Genomic DNA, 17109 nt, shown 5'->3' with positions numbered 1-17109 from the left:
TCCAACCATCTGCAAGGCGGTGGAGCTAACTGCCTATAAAACAACTGGTAGCATGCTGACATCTCCTCACATCCCTCATGTCAGTGAAAATCTCTCTCTTAGCAACAGCTAAAAGAATCTGAACTTCAAGAAATATTTTAGATGCATTATGAGCCAACAATTTCTTCTTAAGTGATTTTGATTGCTACTGATCTCCAAACAGATGTCTACTCTAATTGCTAAAATCTATTAAATACATACTTAAAAAAAGAAAAAAAAGTCAAGTTGTCACTGCTTAAGCAAGCAATAACAATGGGAGTCATTATATCTGTGCACATAAAAGACAACAACCAACCTTCTTTAAAGCTGCTGGCCTCACAATGATGTAACTAACACTGAAGTAAACAAAATGCACGGGTTGTGGGGAGAAGGAAAAATTTACTCTTAAGGCTGCTGTAAACTAAAAGGTATGACACAAGGCTGCTAAAAACCAAGATGAGTAGTTTAAAAAGAAAATCAAAATGAGATTCAAGTTTATAGCCACCTAAGGTTCCCTGCCCTGCTACACAGGGGCGAGAAAGTTTTTTTTTCTCTTCTCCAATTAAGAACATTAAGTTATAAATATCTTAGCTCTAATTTAAAACATAAAATAAGGCATCAAGTGTCACAAGTTAATTCCATATAAAACTTCTAAGAAAATCTGAAACTCACTTGTAATAGCAAAATATCAAGCAAACTAGAATGTTATCACCAGAGAGAGATGAGGAAAGGGAAACAGCTTGTACTCAGCTATTAGTAGCTCTTCTCTATAAACCAAATCTCTCAGAGTTCTCTTCAAAATACATCCAAACACAGTATTAAGAAAGAAACAAGATAAAACATTAAGGTTCAGTTTTATGTTAGCAGATTATAGACAGTTCTGTTGAGAACTACATAGAGAAAATTTAATATGGCATGTTCACACAATGAAGCCTGAACATCCAGCTTTTTTTTGTTGTTTTCTTAGGCAGAATAGAGCTGCCAGATGACAGTCATTTCCTTAAATAAAGTCAAGTGCAGCAGCTTTATTAACATAAAAAAAGATAAGTCAGTTTTATCTATGGCATAACTCTGAAAGTTATCAGTCCCTTTTCCATAGCAGGCTGAAGGTACCTAATAAATATGTTGAAAATGTTACTTAAGAAGGCAGAGATATCAGTGATAAGGACTGGTAGCAAAATTCCAGTATGTGCCTCTCCTACCACTGGTCTCTTCTAGTCAACACTGAACAGAAGAAACCTGTCAATCCCAGGCTAAAAAGCAGCTGCCATTATTTTCTTAATTCCAGGGCAGAATTGAGGTGCCATCTTGAATTCAGAATGGTATAGGATATTTGGAATGCAGAGGAACCAGTGGTCTATAATTCCAAATAAAAGACTCCTACCACTCATCTCTAAAAAGAGAGCTCATGTTCAGCTCTAAAAAGACTTCTGAAACTCTCTACTGAAAAAGCTAAGAAGATGCCTGCCAGGTGACCAGATAAACACCGTGCATTAATGTATGAAGTGAGAACAAATGCCCATCATCATTTTAATTCCAAGTGGCAAAGCCTAGAACAGAACTCATGTTTTCAGATTTCTAGTTCTTAAATAGTTGGCAATGAATGTAAAGCAGAAGGACTTGCTACAGCCAGGAATTTTTAATTATTTCTTTTTAAATAGCTACTGCATTGTGTTTTATCCAGAGTACAGTACCTTGGACTTTTAATCACAAGTGAGTAAAGTTAAATGCATAGATGTCAAGAGAAGGAATTGCCTGACTACAGTGGGAGCTGTCATCTTTATAAATGTAGTACTTTAACATTTGTTTTAAGAACATTTAGAACCATTAAAAGATATGAGCACCAATCATTTCCTTCCTCAAGAGTATGGCAGACAAGCACATCAAGTGATCCAGCAAGAGGAATCCTTTAAAATGTCCACAGAAGAGCAAGTCACTGGTTTCTAACACAGTGCAAGCTCCAATACTTGTAGCTAAACATAAGCATCTAAAATCACAGTAACAGAAAACACTGCATGTACACAGCACCTGCTGTCATCTAACTTGAGAACCTCCTCTGAGTGGTTTTCTCTAGCCACTTCTTGACAGATTCATCAATAATTTTCAGACATTCAGCAAACACCTGAATGAACACTTGCTTTGCTAGATCAGCAGAATGTGTGCCAAGCATTTGGTTTTACTAGATTGGTTTTACTAAACAACTTTCCAATATCAAAGCAGTATCAATATTTGTAACACAGCATTAACAAGTTTCCAGTGGTGTTCAGTTTCCATACCTGGATGGAGAGGGCAGGGAAGAGTTGGACAGGCAGAGCAAGAATATATCAAGAATACCATGTTTACCTATGGCCCCTCAGCAACCTTCATGTCTACATTTATAAACTGACTGATAACCAAATAGTTAATTGTAGGAGTCACTACACTGTCCCCTTCCTCTACTAAGGTCTCTGTGTTAACCTGACTCCTGCAGGAGATACACTGTAGTGTAGGAATCAAATGTCACTCCCAGTTAAGACAGAAGAGTTCACAGAAAATAGCACAGATGAAGAAACACCAACACAGCTGCTGGAACTACAAAGGATTTCTTTAACTCATTGTTGTCAGTTTCAATATAGGACTCACCACAGCACGTCACATCAATTAACTTTGAAAAGAAAGTACCAAGAGAATTAAATTTTAGCAGGACTTAGGACTGGGTTTGGAATCACTCCATGGAGCAAACAAGAATCATGAACACATCATCCAGAAGTACGTTACTAAATATCCAGGTTAGGTAAAAAAAGATTAGCAGGGTCTTCCCTGATAGTTCTATAGAAAACTGCAAACAGATGGCCTGTTTGCAAAAATTAAGTGACTGACATCAGAAATTGGAACACAGTTCATCCCACCTTATGAATGTGCAGACCAATCTAACTTAAACAATGGCAGTTCTTAATTTCTCTCCCACCATGTAATTCAAGACAACTTCTACAAGCATGCTTCTTAAATCCAGATGTGCTGAATTGTAAAATACAAAAAAAGCCCCACAAAGTTGATCTGTCTTTCTACAGTGGTATAAGCTGCTTCTCCATCATATGGAACAACAAGACTTCTCCATTTCAATTTTAAATGCTCAAAATATGGGCATTCTTCAATTTCTGATAAGCTCCAGTATTTCAAGTGTGAATACAATACCTTTGTAAGCATTCACTTGGCTTGTGCATGGATTTGGTACTTTAGTATTTCAGGAGCTATAGGGACAGCAGAGAAATGAGAAGTAGCACCTAACAATCACCCCACAGCTTCAAGGACAAAAGATACAAGCAGAGATATAGGCCACCCTTAGCAAGAAATAAAGCTATCTGTTGTTTGAGAAGGACAAACCTGACAGTGTTTGTCAAGTAACACTGACATTCCTCAGTCTTCTGTCACCATGAAGATGTTATGAGAGGAGAAGCACAGGCTGTCTCTAAAGACAACAGTATTTTAGGGATCCACCAAGTTCTAGTCTAGATTCCATTTTGCTTTTTTCATATGCCTGTCTAAAGTCTCCAAGTGTAGCACTGCAGACACTCTTACAGAAACTTACCTAACACTAAATTTTGGTGCTCAGATTCCTTCTGAGGAGCATCAATCCCCACATAAACCTCACTCCAAAATTATGTATTATGAATATCCCCTTATGCATAAATCTGGAAGGTAGTGTAACACTGCCTTCCTGCCTCCCCTTCATATTTCTGCTCAGTGGAAAGTCTAGAGGCCAGAGGGAACAAGGCAGAGCAAGCAAGGAAATCTCAGCCAACAGCCTCTTGTTGCCTACCCACAGGAAGGCAGGAAGCTGGAAAACTGAGCAGGGAGGAGCCTGGATTCCAAAAAAGCAATTCTCTATAGATTGGCCCTTTGCCTGAAAGACAGAAGGAGGAACACCCAGTGTCTGCACTGGCACAAGCTACATACCAGAAAACTGAAATTCAATCCGTGCCAAGTTACACTTTGAAAAGCTACATGTACGTAGGCCAGCGAAAACAAAATTAGGTAAGAGCTCAGAGTATGAAAAATTAATAAAACAAGTTTTTTCTTGCATGAAAGTCAGCTTAGAAGGAGAAACTGAAAGTGAAAGGAGGGGTTTAATAACAACTTTCATGCCAGGAATCAGATGGAAACAATTATTAATACAGTTGCTGAGCTGTTCAAGAGAACCACGAAAATGCAGTAAGGATCAAGTCATCTCCATCTGCACTGCATCACTCTAAGTAGTAATTATTCTAAACATAGCAAAGATGTTACCACTGAGATATACTACCCATTCCCACAGTCCTCTGAAAATGCTAAACCAGCCACTGCCTCTTCACCTTTTAAAGCAGAAATTATTTACTTATTTTTAAACATCATTTAAAGGATAAAGAGCTGCCTACAGCCTACAAATACCCAGTTCTTCAGCTTTACATTCACACAGCCTTTATGCTCAGGAGAGGGCTAACTCCTCAGGTCTTGTAGGTTTCATGCAGTTCTCAAACCACAGAGCCTTCCCAGTGCTTGCCCAAGAGACAAGAGAAACAAAGAACACCATAGCACACGTGCACCTAACGCAGCACCAATACTGCCAGTCTGGCTTATCTTTAATGGTGTCAGTTGTGAACACCCATTTCAAGACCAATTATAACTTTCAAATACCACTTCAATGCTGCATTAAAGGCTCATTGAAGAGCTAAGCATCACTCAGCATATCCAGGTTGATTTTCCTCTCTGCTCACACCCTTTCCTACTATTTTATCAGGTTGCTTACACTGCACTCTCTTATTAACATACAGCCCTTTTCTGAAGATGTTGGATGAGTGAAGGTGTGAAGCACAAGAGAGGAGATAACCACACAAGATACTCTGAACATGAGGAAGAACACATAAGAGCAGGTCAGTTGTTAAAACTAACTCTGCACTGCAACATAGTGAAGTGCACAAGATCAAACTTCTAAACAAATTCCCTTCTTTTTCTGCTTTCTCCTCTGTGCAGGTTTTATCTGCTATCTGCAGGAAAGCAGTGAAGTGTTACAAAGTCTTCATCCTAAAGGACACCACTGTTGTCCCTTTCCAAAACTTCATTGCTCCACCTCTAGCTGGAGGCTGGTCAGTTCCTTTAACACACCAATTTGACACTTTAAAACAGGCATCTTTTCAAGTGCTTTGATTTATCTGTCCACATCAAGTAAGCATCTACCTTAATGAAACCACTGGAGTACTTAGGATAACTCTGATGTCCTTTTAAAATGTAATTTATACTACTTGTTACACTTCATACAACGTAAAGGCTCGACACCATATAGCTGATCACAGCTCCTGACCTCCTAATGCAGGTCTCCTTCCTATTAGCCTTGTGCTTGCATCTCTTCAGACAGAAATGAAAATCAACACCCTCACACACTCACACACACACACACACACACACACACACCAAGGAATGGAAAAGGAGCTGTGCTGCATACTCCTTGCTGAAACTCAGACCTGACACACCTTTGCCCAAATCCAGAAGTCAGGCTAACACTTGAAGAAAACATCATTTTTATGCAACTGCTTTATTCCAGGCCTATGGGTAACAGGAATAAACATGGCAGTCCAAGTTACATCACTCTCACTGCAGCTATTTCTACATCTAATAAACCAAGAGGACTCTATCTACTTGCATTGGATCACCCAGTTAACAGGAAGACAAGAAAAGCAGCTCCATATCATCACTACCAGGAGGAAATTTAGCACTTCCAGCTCCCTGTTCTACATATTTTTTGGAATGCAAAACATGCAACACCCTCAGAACACAACCAAGGCTCCTGGTCTGCAGAAGTAATTTCAGTGGTACTGCATGGCAATAGTATCTACCTTGGTGCTTACAGAGTGTGGTGGTGAAATGGAGGATAGAGAAGAAAAAACAAAGACAAAACCACTCCCAAATAAAAAGGACAGGAAACACACACACACAGGCAGTAGCATATCTCTTCTGATCACTTTCTGCTCACTCAGAGTCTGCATTTGGTACTGTGAGTGTCAAAGTTCAGACTGACAAAAAGAAATCTCTGATCCACTTCTGATGCACTAAACCTTTAAGCTGCCTCATCCTGATGAGGCGTTAATTATACATTCAAAAAGTCAAAATTATTTCAACTTCTGCAGTCATCTAAACAGATTTCTGAACATACTGCTGTTCTTTCTTCTCCTCAAGGGAAGTCAGCAGAAGAGATGCTCTAACTTCACCTCCAGTATTGCAAAAATAACCAAGAAACCCAAACAAACAAAATCAGACAACAACAAAAAAAAAAAAAAAAAAAAAAAAAAAAAAAAAAAAAAAAAAAAAAAAAATCAGCCCTTGCTTCTGCTCACTACACAAATGGCCAAAGAAACTTTTAACTAGAGCAGACTCTTCGAAGACTAGCCACTCCTTAGAGATGCCAGTTGGCTACAATATACATGCCCCATATTGCCACTTAAATACTTCCAATAAACACAGCCTAGCAGTTTTCCTGCAGTGTTGTTCTGCTCATTTATGAATTACAGTCAATTTCAAAAGAACAGGCAGTCTCATCCCCAAAACAGACACCTATTTACAGTTGCTCTCAGAACTGACCTCTATGTGTAGTTAAAGCCATATATTTAGATAAAAATCCCCTCTTTAACCCAAGTCTCTATATATTTGCCCAGTAACCCGTGCCACAACTAAGCAGTGCACTACACTGATATGCAACTACTCATTCACCAACCTCCCAGCAAAACTATTTTTGTCAGGAAAAAGTGTAAGCCCAACAGTTTTAAAACACGCAAGTCACACTGCTAATTCTGAGGCACCCAAATGAAAGCTTATTTCTTGCCAAAGCACTTGCTAGAGAACAGATTTGTTTGGCTAACTTCAAAAAGACAGATTTATCCTTACACCAGGATTTTAGTATGGCAGTAACGGCTTGTTCAGCACCATGACCCAACTAACATTCCTTGCAGTGGATGCCAGGCCCAGTAGGTAGCCTAAGAAGGGAGTTTTCCTTCCACAGAATTCACGTGAAGCATCATGGCATTGAACTATTTTGGTTGCTCAGTAGTCCAGCCCTTAAATTTTTCATGCAACTGGAGTATCGGAATTACAAAAGAATCACTCAAAGTACTTAAGCAACAGACAGCTTTATTGCTACAAGTAATTAAATCTTTATAATGTATGGCTACAGCTGTAATTGCACAGTAAGCAACACTTCTGAATTTCCATTCTTACTGAGCCTGAAGCTCCACGTGCCCTTCAAATTCCAGAAAAGGCCAATTTCACAGAAAGATAGATATACACACATAAAAGTAATTGTATTTTAACATGTATTTTAAAAAGATCACAGAAGTCAACCTACAGCTGACAACACGTGCAATGTCACCTCTGACTGCTCCACAAATGACTGTTCTTGTAGACTTTACCAATATTCCTAACTTGTAGACTTCACTAAGTGTTTCTAACACAAACACTTTCTACACTGCACCCTTCAGTGCCTTTCAGTCAGCTGAAGGAAAAAGACAGCGGAAACTATCATGCATTCTCTAGAGATACTAGAAACTACTGTTAAGATGCACAGGGGCATCTCTACAATGGCAAAGTTGTATGAACTATTAATGCCAAACAGTACTGCCACCACACTTAACCTTTGAGAAGCACGAAAAAAGCCCAAAACAACAACTTCCAAATACTCTAAGTAAGCCAATTAAAGTACAACAGGTAGGTTTTTTTCCTAAAGACACTTAAAAATCAAAAGGCACTTCACCATATTAACACCTTCACTTACATTCCTAGGATATTTACACTAACTCCAGTTTCAAAACTAATTACCTACATATAAATACCTTCAAAAACAATAATTATAACAGCCTTAAATATCAAGAGCTCTCCTGGTAGTATTTCAGGTGGTGTTCAAACTACAAGAAAAATCGGTATAACCAGGTGCAAAATGACAGTAAAAGGCCACAATCAACTCACATGGCAGATTTCAGCAACACCAGGCTGCCAGGAAAGACAGAACTGCCTCACACCTGGAAGACAGCATACAGCTGCACTATTCCATCCTGCTCTGATCATACACTGAAAATCCAGAGAGCACTCTATCCAACACAGAATGGCAGGGCATGAGGAGCCAAGTAAAATTCCTTTACCAGAGCTGATTCTGCATGAATCTTTGACTGCATTCTCACTTCTATACACTTAAAGCAGGTAAATCAAGAACAAGAGGAATCATTATTTTTACATTAGGTAAACGAACAAAGAACAACAAGAATAATTCTTGCATTACTAACTTTACACTCATTTTTAACACTTACCTGGTCTTTTTCATGGGGTAGAAGGCTGACAGGTGGAAGAGATGCTGGGAAAGTGCTGGCATATTTTGGAGCTCCTTTGCTTTCCAAACTGCCATAATTGACTCTGTACTGAGGTCCATCCTTCAGTAATCTCCCATTGTTCACAGCACGTTTGGCCCCCAGACGCAACCTCTGCTGAAAGGCAGGATTGTTGAAAATATTTGCTAGGTCATTTTGACTTCTCAAATACTTCTCTATGTTTTTCAGGGAGGAGCCATTTGGTTCTTGAAGCCCTTCAATTGCTCTTCTCAAGAGTTTATTCCAATCCACATTACGAAGCTCATTACAAGCTCCTCTAGATCCCTTAACAGATTTAGGAATAGTGCCAGGTTTAACGGATGAAAACCGTCCAGGATTATCTGGGTCCTTGTAGGATGCAAGGCCTTTGTTGGTAACTTTAAGAATAGAACCATCTTGAACACTAAGTTCCAACTGTTCTGAAACTGTCTTCTTATCCAATCCATGGGAAGCACAAACAGCATGACATATTCTCTCTTCAGAAGGCCTTTGCTTTTGCTTTTTAACTTTTTGTATAGCTTCAAGAATCCACTCCGTATAAAGAGGGTTGGCAAGTTTTACCATGGTTGACCACTAATTGTTTCCAGCCAAGGGTTACCCATAGAGGTTCCTCCTTATCCTTTTAGCAAACCTTTCAGAGGTTGTTCACACCTCAAACACAAATCAAAGGATTCCACACACTGCTTGGATGCATCTCAAAAATATCCATCCTGGGTAGTGGGAAAAAGCAGGGAAATATCTGCTGAAACTGACTGAAACTTCCAATTACTTTAAGGGAAGGCAGATAGGATTCATTCGGGAAGATCCTAGTACATCCTTACACAGAAAGCTTCTTGCAACCTTTAAAAAGAAAAAGGAAGAGGCGAGGAGAGAATACAGTTAATGCTGAAGTAGTAAAAAGAACACCCTCAGACATGCATTCGTACTGTAGATGCTGCAGTATGCAAAAATCTCTCTGATATTATATAAAACACTCACCAACTCCCACCCCACACCAAATAAGTCATAAAATCCACTTGTCATAATATGCAGTGGATTTAGTTTTCCTATATTCCATTGCCCAATGCTTAACCTATGCCTGACTTGTTCAGAAAGTTTCCATTCAGGCAGAGGTCTGAAAATATTCTCTAAAACTCATTGCCTACAGCCCATTTCTAGATCCAGTGGTAGAAGCAACTTGCATGGATTATACACACACTAAACAAACACATAGCAATCCCCAACCATAAGTCAAATTATTAACCACTACCATTTCTTACATGCTGCCTGTAAGTGACATGCTAAATGTTGAGTATACAACTCAAAAAAAATCAAAACCAAACTATCAGAACTGAATAACTGCCATTTCATCCTTCATTAATACCCTACAACAGATAAAGTAATGACAAAGGCACTTCTTGTTCTAAGGTGTGCAGTAAAAAGTCACATTTTATTTATACTCACTCTCCAGAAGAGAAATGAAAGTGAATTAACAGAAGGCATTTTCAAATAAATATAATGCCAGCAGGAAGACTTGTAAAGAAGTCACATTGGCAAAATATGTTTTGGTGAGTCACAGTTTAACAACTTTCTGTATTTATTATGGAATATATAAATCCAACAGAAGATTCAGTGGTAATAAAAGCTTATATAAGAAACCTGAAAGAATATCTTGATGAAGACTTCACTCATTTTGCAGGTCAATATATTTAAAAAAAAAAGCCACAAAAATCATTCAAGAAAGTGATAAACTAATAATCAAATAAATACATTTGAGGTTTTAGCTTTTTCTGCCATCAAATATGAGGGAGCACTTCTGAAGTTATTTTGTGTAATTTATATAATTACTTCAAATCACAGGAAAACATAAAAAACAGAAGCAGAAAATTACCATTCTCAAGAAATGGATTGTCATGTAAAGGAGAAGTTTTGACAGTTTGACACCAAAATCCAAAACCAAGTTAACCCAGAAGTATTTAGAAAGCTGTATCAAGCAACCTATAACTAACAGTATCATCTATGATTACACCAGTCTTGGACCTCATTTTTATTCATTTATTCAAGACATCTTGCATTTCAACCATGTTTGAAACTTGAGTAAATTATAAACAGGAAAAAAAAAAACTGAACTGATGCAGCAATCCAAATTATTTTCAGCTTGATAGAAAGAGACCTCTACAGCTGTGAAGAAGTACAAAAAAACCCTTTTTGGTCACACACCTTCTCCTTGCTCTACTCTCTTATAAATCTCTTTAAATATAAACTTCAGAACATGTTTCACACATTATTAAAGCTACACAATGGATTTAGTAGTAAAAGAGCAGCTGCCTATTGGTGAATATAAAATTCTTCTGTATCAAAAGAGTAGAAATATTAAAATTCTTTAGTTTTGATTGTAGCTTAAGTGATTTTATGTTTAAAAATACAAAAATTGATCTGACTGCCAGAATGAAGACACATTCATGACAGAAATGCAGGACCTGAAAGTTTAACTGGCTCTCATACTGAGCCCTATTGTTCTATACAGATGAGATTCTGTTCCTTGCTTCTAGTCTGTACTCAGGCAAGTTATATTTGATAACAATTTTGTGTATTTCAAGTATTTATAATAAAACAATAACTTGTTCTGTAAACAGACATTTCAATTTAAAGGAGCTAGCAAGAGCCATTCTTTCCCTAACAGCATTGTTTATATTCACTGTTTTCAGATAATTCCAAAATAACACCATAGCTGCAAAATGTAAACACAGGGAAGAAAAAAGTTCCCATGGTATTATGCATCCTACAAATTCTCTCACTACTCTGACACTGAAAATACAATAATATGACAAAACAGAACTCTATGGATAGAGGAAGCTCATTCACATTGAAATTATTTTACATGCTCTTACTATAGATTTGTAAATTCTCTGTAGCTAAATATAACACCCTGGATTCCTAGAAAGCTAGTTTTAAGTTTAAAAGTTATCTAGTTAGGCTGTTCTACTATGAGTCGTAATCATTAAGGTAGTCAGTACTTAATTAAATGCTGAACACTGCATTTGCTGAGTCAGACATACTTGCCTCCTTTTTAAACCAACTGCAGTACTGTAATATGAAATTCTATACAAGCAACCACATCACTTCCATTAAATTCCAGAACACACAGTGCAGGGTCTGTTCCAAGCACCTGGATACCGATGAACATTGCAGTATAAATGCTGTAACTTGTGGGTTAGGAGAATTTTTATTGGCCCGTTACTGTGGCAAAAGGGGAACACAAACCTTTATCCTCATGTAAAGTCTGCTGCTTGGTACAGGAATTTCACAGCACTATACATTCAGAACTAGGGTTTAATTTATTTACTTAGAACTCCCTATGTGCAATACAACCTCCTGCCTGCTAGCACCTACTAAATCAACACTGGTTGAGTGCATCAGCAGGAGCATGGAGTTTCCAACACACAGGGCAGGATATTTCCAAAGGAGAAGCAAGACATCTAAAATTCACACCTTCCCACGGAATCCAAGTTCATCCTGCTCGAGGAAACCACGCAAAGCTCATCCAACTCTGGAAGTGTTTTGCCACAAGTTCTCATTATTCTGCCACCTTGATTGTGTACGTACTTCAAGTGTAGAACCCTGACCTCCACTACTGATGAGACAAGGTCTATCATATATAGAAGATTCAGAACAACCTCTTAACAACAAACATCTTTGTCAGCAATATACTTCAGCTCAGTGATCCTGAAGCTGAGTTAAAGAGGTCTTTCATAAATCAAGTTAAGACAGATTGATCCAAGATTCACAATACAGAGAGAGGTATGTGCTGAGTGACTGGATAAAGAAGAAAAAACTGCCTTAGAAACAAACTTCCCAGATTCAATGTAAGAGGCCATACACAAATCAAAAATGACATCCAGGTTTCTAAGTTTAGAACTTAATTTCACCAAAACAAGAAAAGATCCTTATACATCATTTAGTATAAAAAATGTGTGATGTTTGCCAAACAGATTTAGAGGAAATACCAATTTTTAAGAGTGGTTACAAATTAGTAGCAGGCACTCATTTATTAATTTTTTCCCCTTGTAATTAAATAACTTTTAATCAAACTCTCAACAGCACCCATCCAATCACAGATTAGATTTTCTAGACTCTTAAGTGCTCAGGACCACTTCCAAGTTTTATAGCAACAGTCATTAAGCACTTGCTATGTCACAAGTCATATTTCAGCTTCTACACTCTCCAGTATCTTATTTAGAAACTAAGAACATTTTAAAGTGATTGCACTATATTACAGATGAAGTCTGTTAACAAGTCTGAAGAGCTGTAGAATATAAGGCTTTGGAGGGTAAAGTACAATACATGAAAAGTCATCTCTAGTCAAGGCTTGTCCCTTTACCTAAATTACAAACTATCAGATAAATAGAAAGAAGTTGCAAAATCGCAGCTTGGGATTTAGAATGAATGCAAATCCACCCCTTTTAAAGCATACACCTATTGTACAGCTGATTCTAATTAAAGTAGGCACTGATGGAACATGTTGATTTCAGGTGCTGTCAGTAATCCTGTAATTACATCTTCTTTAGGCTGAACTAGTACCTGGAATTATTTCAAAGTGATACAGATTGTGCAAATAAGCTACGTAGTCAGAAAGACAAAGAAAAAATAGCTAAGCTTCCCTTGACACAAAACTAGAAGTTACTACACAAAATATCCAGAAGTATTTCACAAAATGAAGTTTAAAGAATTTGTTTGAGAAATTAAGGAAAAAATCCCTTCAGCTGTCATAAATGTAAATGCAATGCAGTTACATTTTCAAAACCTGATGCTAACACAGCTAAAAAAAAAAAAAAAAAAAAAAAAGGAGGGGGGGGGAGGAGGAGGAGGAGGGAGAAGAGAGATGACAGCAACTTGTGCAACCTGCCGGTGACCTGTGAAGCACGATTTCATTCTGCTCCCTCCTACCTGCTCTGCACACACTCAGGAGAAGCAGCAGCAGCAGGCCAGCTCTCTGCTGCAGCATCAGGGTCAGGTAAGGATTGCAGCAGAGGAGGAGGAGGAAGAGAAGACTGCCATTGCATTCTGTAAGCTTTTTTGCTGATTTTCTTCCCTGCAAGCCATTACTTACAATTACGCAGTTAATCAGTTCTGTATTCCACCCCCACCTCAATTAATGATGCAAAAGAGGCAAGCTACTTGTTTCCCCGTTGCAAAACACATGCACCTACAGAGAGAAAGCAGATCCTGGCAAGGACTCCCAGCACACGATACCTAAAATTACTCAGGTCATGAAGCCAGCTGTTGTATTAATCTTTATACAACATATAGTTCTCAACTGTCCTAAGAAAGGGCAATAACCTTTGCACATGCTTTAAACAGACAGGAGGAGAGACACCTTAGTAACTTCATAACTACACCAAGAGACATGGGAGTGTAGGGAGGAAGAGGGGTACAAGTGAATAGAACTGATGAAGTGTTTGCACTCTCTGATACCCCACAAGGTACTTTAAGATCATATGCTAAAACCAGTTGACAACATGACAGCAGCAAGAATCACCAGAGCAAACAGCATCATCACCAACATGACAACAGCACAATCACCCCAATTCACCCCTTCCCACTTGCTTCCATGGAAGTTCCAAGCACTTTAATATATAGTACTAGAGAACATGAAGGAGCATGGGAACGCAATATTCACTGCCAGCAGTTCACCTGGAAAGAGGACTTAGCTGAAAACATTTCTTGGGATAGTAATTTTCAACAGAAGAGGTATCCATCTGCTTTTTGCAGAGAAGGTTATTTTCCACGGTCAGTGACAGAACGCTAAACGTGAGGTCTGGGCAAAGAACAAACAGCGAGAACACCACTTGCCAAGCGTGGCTTTAAAGACATCAGTATCTCCCTCCCCAACTTACTGAAGATTTTTGCAGCACAACCCTAAGCCACGGAGATGCCCCAGTGCCTAGCGCCAAAGCATTGTTGTCTTTGACAAGGGCCGAGCCGGGGCTGTCTCTGGAACCCTCCCCAAGCCTTGCTCCGGGATTTTTCATTTCAAAGGCAGAAATCCCAAACCCGCAGGCTCCGCTCCCCGGGGCACGGTGACCCCCGCAGAACCGAGCAGCCGGGAGGGGACGGCGTGCACCTGCACCCACCCCACGGGGGCAGCGGGCGGTGCCGGGGCCAGCGGCCGCGCCGGCCTCCCCTGCGGTGCCGGCGGGAGGCAGGATAACCGAACACCCCCCACCCCCCTCCGCCCATCGCACCCCGGTACCACTCACCTCCGCGGGACCGGGGCCGCGGGGGGAGGAGCCTCCTCCAGGCGCCGCAGCGGCTCCCCCTGCTGCCGGCTCTTCCCCTGCTCCCGCTGCCAGGCTGCGCCGGGGCGGCTGCCCCCGCTGCTGCGCTGCCCCCTTGCCGGCGGCCGCCGCGACTCCCTCTACCGCCACGGCTCGCCTCGCCTCACCTACGCCGCCATTTTGTTTCGCCCTGTTGTACTTAACGTGAATCCGACATGACACTGATTACAGCCCAATGGAGTCTCATTAAAACCTTACCTACCCCCCGCGCCCCGCCCACCGGCGACCGCCATTGGGCCGCGCCGCGCACGCCGCTCCCCGCTCACAGGCCCCGCGCCCTTGTCAATCAACCGCCCCCACCGGCCCCGTTCCGCCCAGCAACCGGCCCGCCTCTCCCATTGGACGCCGGGCCGCGTCAATCACGGGGCACGCCCCTTCCCACCAGACACAGCTCCGCCTACCGGCGCGAAAGGGCGTGGCCGCAGCCCGCCATTGGCTGCCGCCGCCGCCACGCACCGGCAAGCCCCGCCCAGCCGCCCGCCACAGCCCGGCCCGCCTCATTGCTGGACCTCCGGCGCTACCGATTGGTCACCCGCCGCCAGCGGAGGCGAGAGTTCTCGCCAACTCGCCCTCCCGTTGGCTACCGCCGCCGTCCGTCTGCTTTTCCCCCTCTCCCCCCCTCCTGGCCTCGCTACCCTCCCCCACTCGCCGCCGCCGCCGCCGCCGCCCCACCCGCTCCTGAAGTTTGTTCGAGAGGGTGATCGCTGGCAAAGAGACACCGGCGGCGGCGGTGGCCGCCTCAACCAGCCCGGCGGGGCGGGCGGGCGCGCGACACACACTTATAAGCAGCCTCTCTCTCTAAACCTTCAGTGTCACGCGTGTGGCTCAGATGGTGCCACCGGCCCGGGCGGGCGCGATGGCACAACACGCTCCCAGCATAACCCTCCCAAGGTGCCTGGCACTGGCAGCCGCTTATCGCGCACACGCACACCCCGCACCGCCAAGGGAAAGGAGGAGGAGGAAAAGGAGGAGGGGGTGGGAAGCGGGGACGGCGACAATGACTCCCAGCTCGACAGCCACATGCAGGTCCCTGCAAGTTTCGCCATGCGAAGCACAGGGACTTCTCTTGTCACCCCGTCTGCGACGGAACAATTGCCGCCTCAGAAAGACAGGGTGGGAGCATGCAACACAAAAACCTCAGCCATCCCCTGCCTCCCTCCGCCACTCCATTCCCCCCTTCTCCCCACCTCATCCAACCCAGCCATCACCTCCTGCTGCTGCTGCTCCCCCTCCCCTGCAAAACGCAGGGCATTGCAATGCATTTACCAAGCACAAGTGTCTGCAAACACGTGCATCACCATCCAATGCAAAAGGAAAAAAAAAAAAAAAAAGGAAAAAAAAAAAGTACCCAGCCTAGTGACAAGCCCCCTGCACTGGGAGAGGGGAGGGAAAAGGGGGTTATTATGGCAAATTGCAGCCTGTCACCCAATGCAAAACAAGACCCATCGCATGCTCCCTATTATCCCCCACGTAAACTCCTGGGAATCTAACCTCCGATGCAGGTTTCCCCCCTCTGCTTGCAATGACCTCCTTTCTCTGCCTGTGTGTGTTTCTGCAGCAGCGGTTCCTGCGGAATGTGCTGCCCCTGAAACGCGATCGCGGCTCCTCTCTCTCTCTTGCTCGCTCGCTCGCTCTCTCCTTCTCTGTCTCTCGCTCGCTCGCTCTCTCTCCTGGCTGCAACCAGAGCCAGGAACACAACAACAACACAACCTCCCCCCACCCCCTTCCCCAAACACATACACACTGGAGAGACCCAGCCAGGAGAGCCAGACGAGCCGGGGAGGGGGTGGAGGGAATCCCCAGCCAGCGGATTGATTGCACCAGTTACCTTCTCTAAGCCCCTTCACATGAACGTGGGGGGGGAGAAGAAGACGAAAAAAAAAAAAAAAAAAAAAAAAAAAGAAAAGATGAATACAGAGAGAATACCTTGTCTCCCTTCCTCCTCCTCCGCGGGGCTCCTCTTCTCACTCCAAAATACTAAAAGGTGGACGGGCAGATCAGACACAAGCGTTCAGATCACGGCGTGGGGGGGTCGAGGGGGGAAGGCGGGGGAGGGGAACTAGGCGGACAATTATCATTAATTTAGAAATCAAAACAGCAAACCCACCGCAGACCTCAAGCCTTCCCGATGCCTAGCGGACGCAGATTGCGAGGACTGGTGCTAAGACACAGGGACCTGATAACAGCTAATTGAAAGGTTAATCTACATAGGCTGTGACAGAAGAGGTCCCTCCCCACTTTTTTTATCTGCTGTTGGCAAGTGGGAAATTGAGCTCCCCCCACCTTTTTCCCTCAAAAAAAAAAAAAAAAAAAAAAAAAAAAAAAAAAAAAAAAAAAGCAATAAAGTTTGGGGGAAGAGGAGGGGGCTGAGGCGCGGCCGCGCGCTGGGGCTGAGGGACGGGGCGCGCGGG

At 42.2% G+C, this 17109-nt stretch overlaps 1 protein-coding gene across 7 annotated transcripts in view; it reads right to left on the bottom strand.

Annotated features, from left to right (window-relative positions):
* Window positions 1–17109, bottom strand: part of KAT6B (lysine acetyltransferase 6B) — a 103422-nt gene that overhangs the window by 65417 nt on the left and 20896 nt on the right. For 3 of the 7 annotated variants that reach the window (XM_071748222.1, XM_071748223.1, XM_071748224.1), the window contains exons 5-8: window positions 16806–16884; window positions 16625–16675; window positions 14621–14836; window positions 8325–9221 (exon numbers count right to left, since the gene is read on the bottom strand). In XM_071748222.1, coding sequence (XP_071604323.1) covers window positions 8325–8945 — 621 coding nt within the window. In that variant the 5' untranslated portion in view covers window positions 8946–9221; window positions 14621–14836; window positions 16625–16675; window positions 16806–16884. Of the gene's footprint in view, window positions 1–8324; window positions 9222–14620; window positions 14995–16189; window positions 16339–16624; window positions 16676–16805; window positions 16885–17109 lie in introns of those variants that run through there. The other 4 variants (XM_071748220.1, XM_071748225.1, XM_071748221.1 and 1 more) reach the window with 4 other exon arrangements.

Source organism: Heliangelus exortis, chromosome 7, assembly GCF_036169615.1.
Source record: "Heliangelus exortis chromosome 7, bHelExo1.hap1, whole genome shotgun sequence".
In the NCBI taxonomy this organism is placed as follows: Eukaryota; Metazoa; Chordata; class Aves; order Apodiformes; family Trochilidae; genus Heliangelus; species Heliangelus exortis.
Note: the sequence above shows the minus strand (reverse complement) of the source record. Positions and strands in the feature narration are given on the sequence as shown.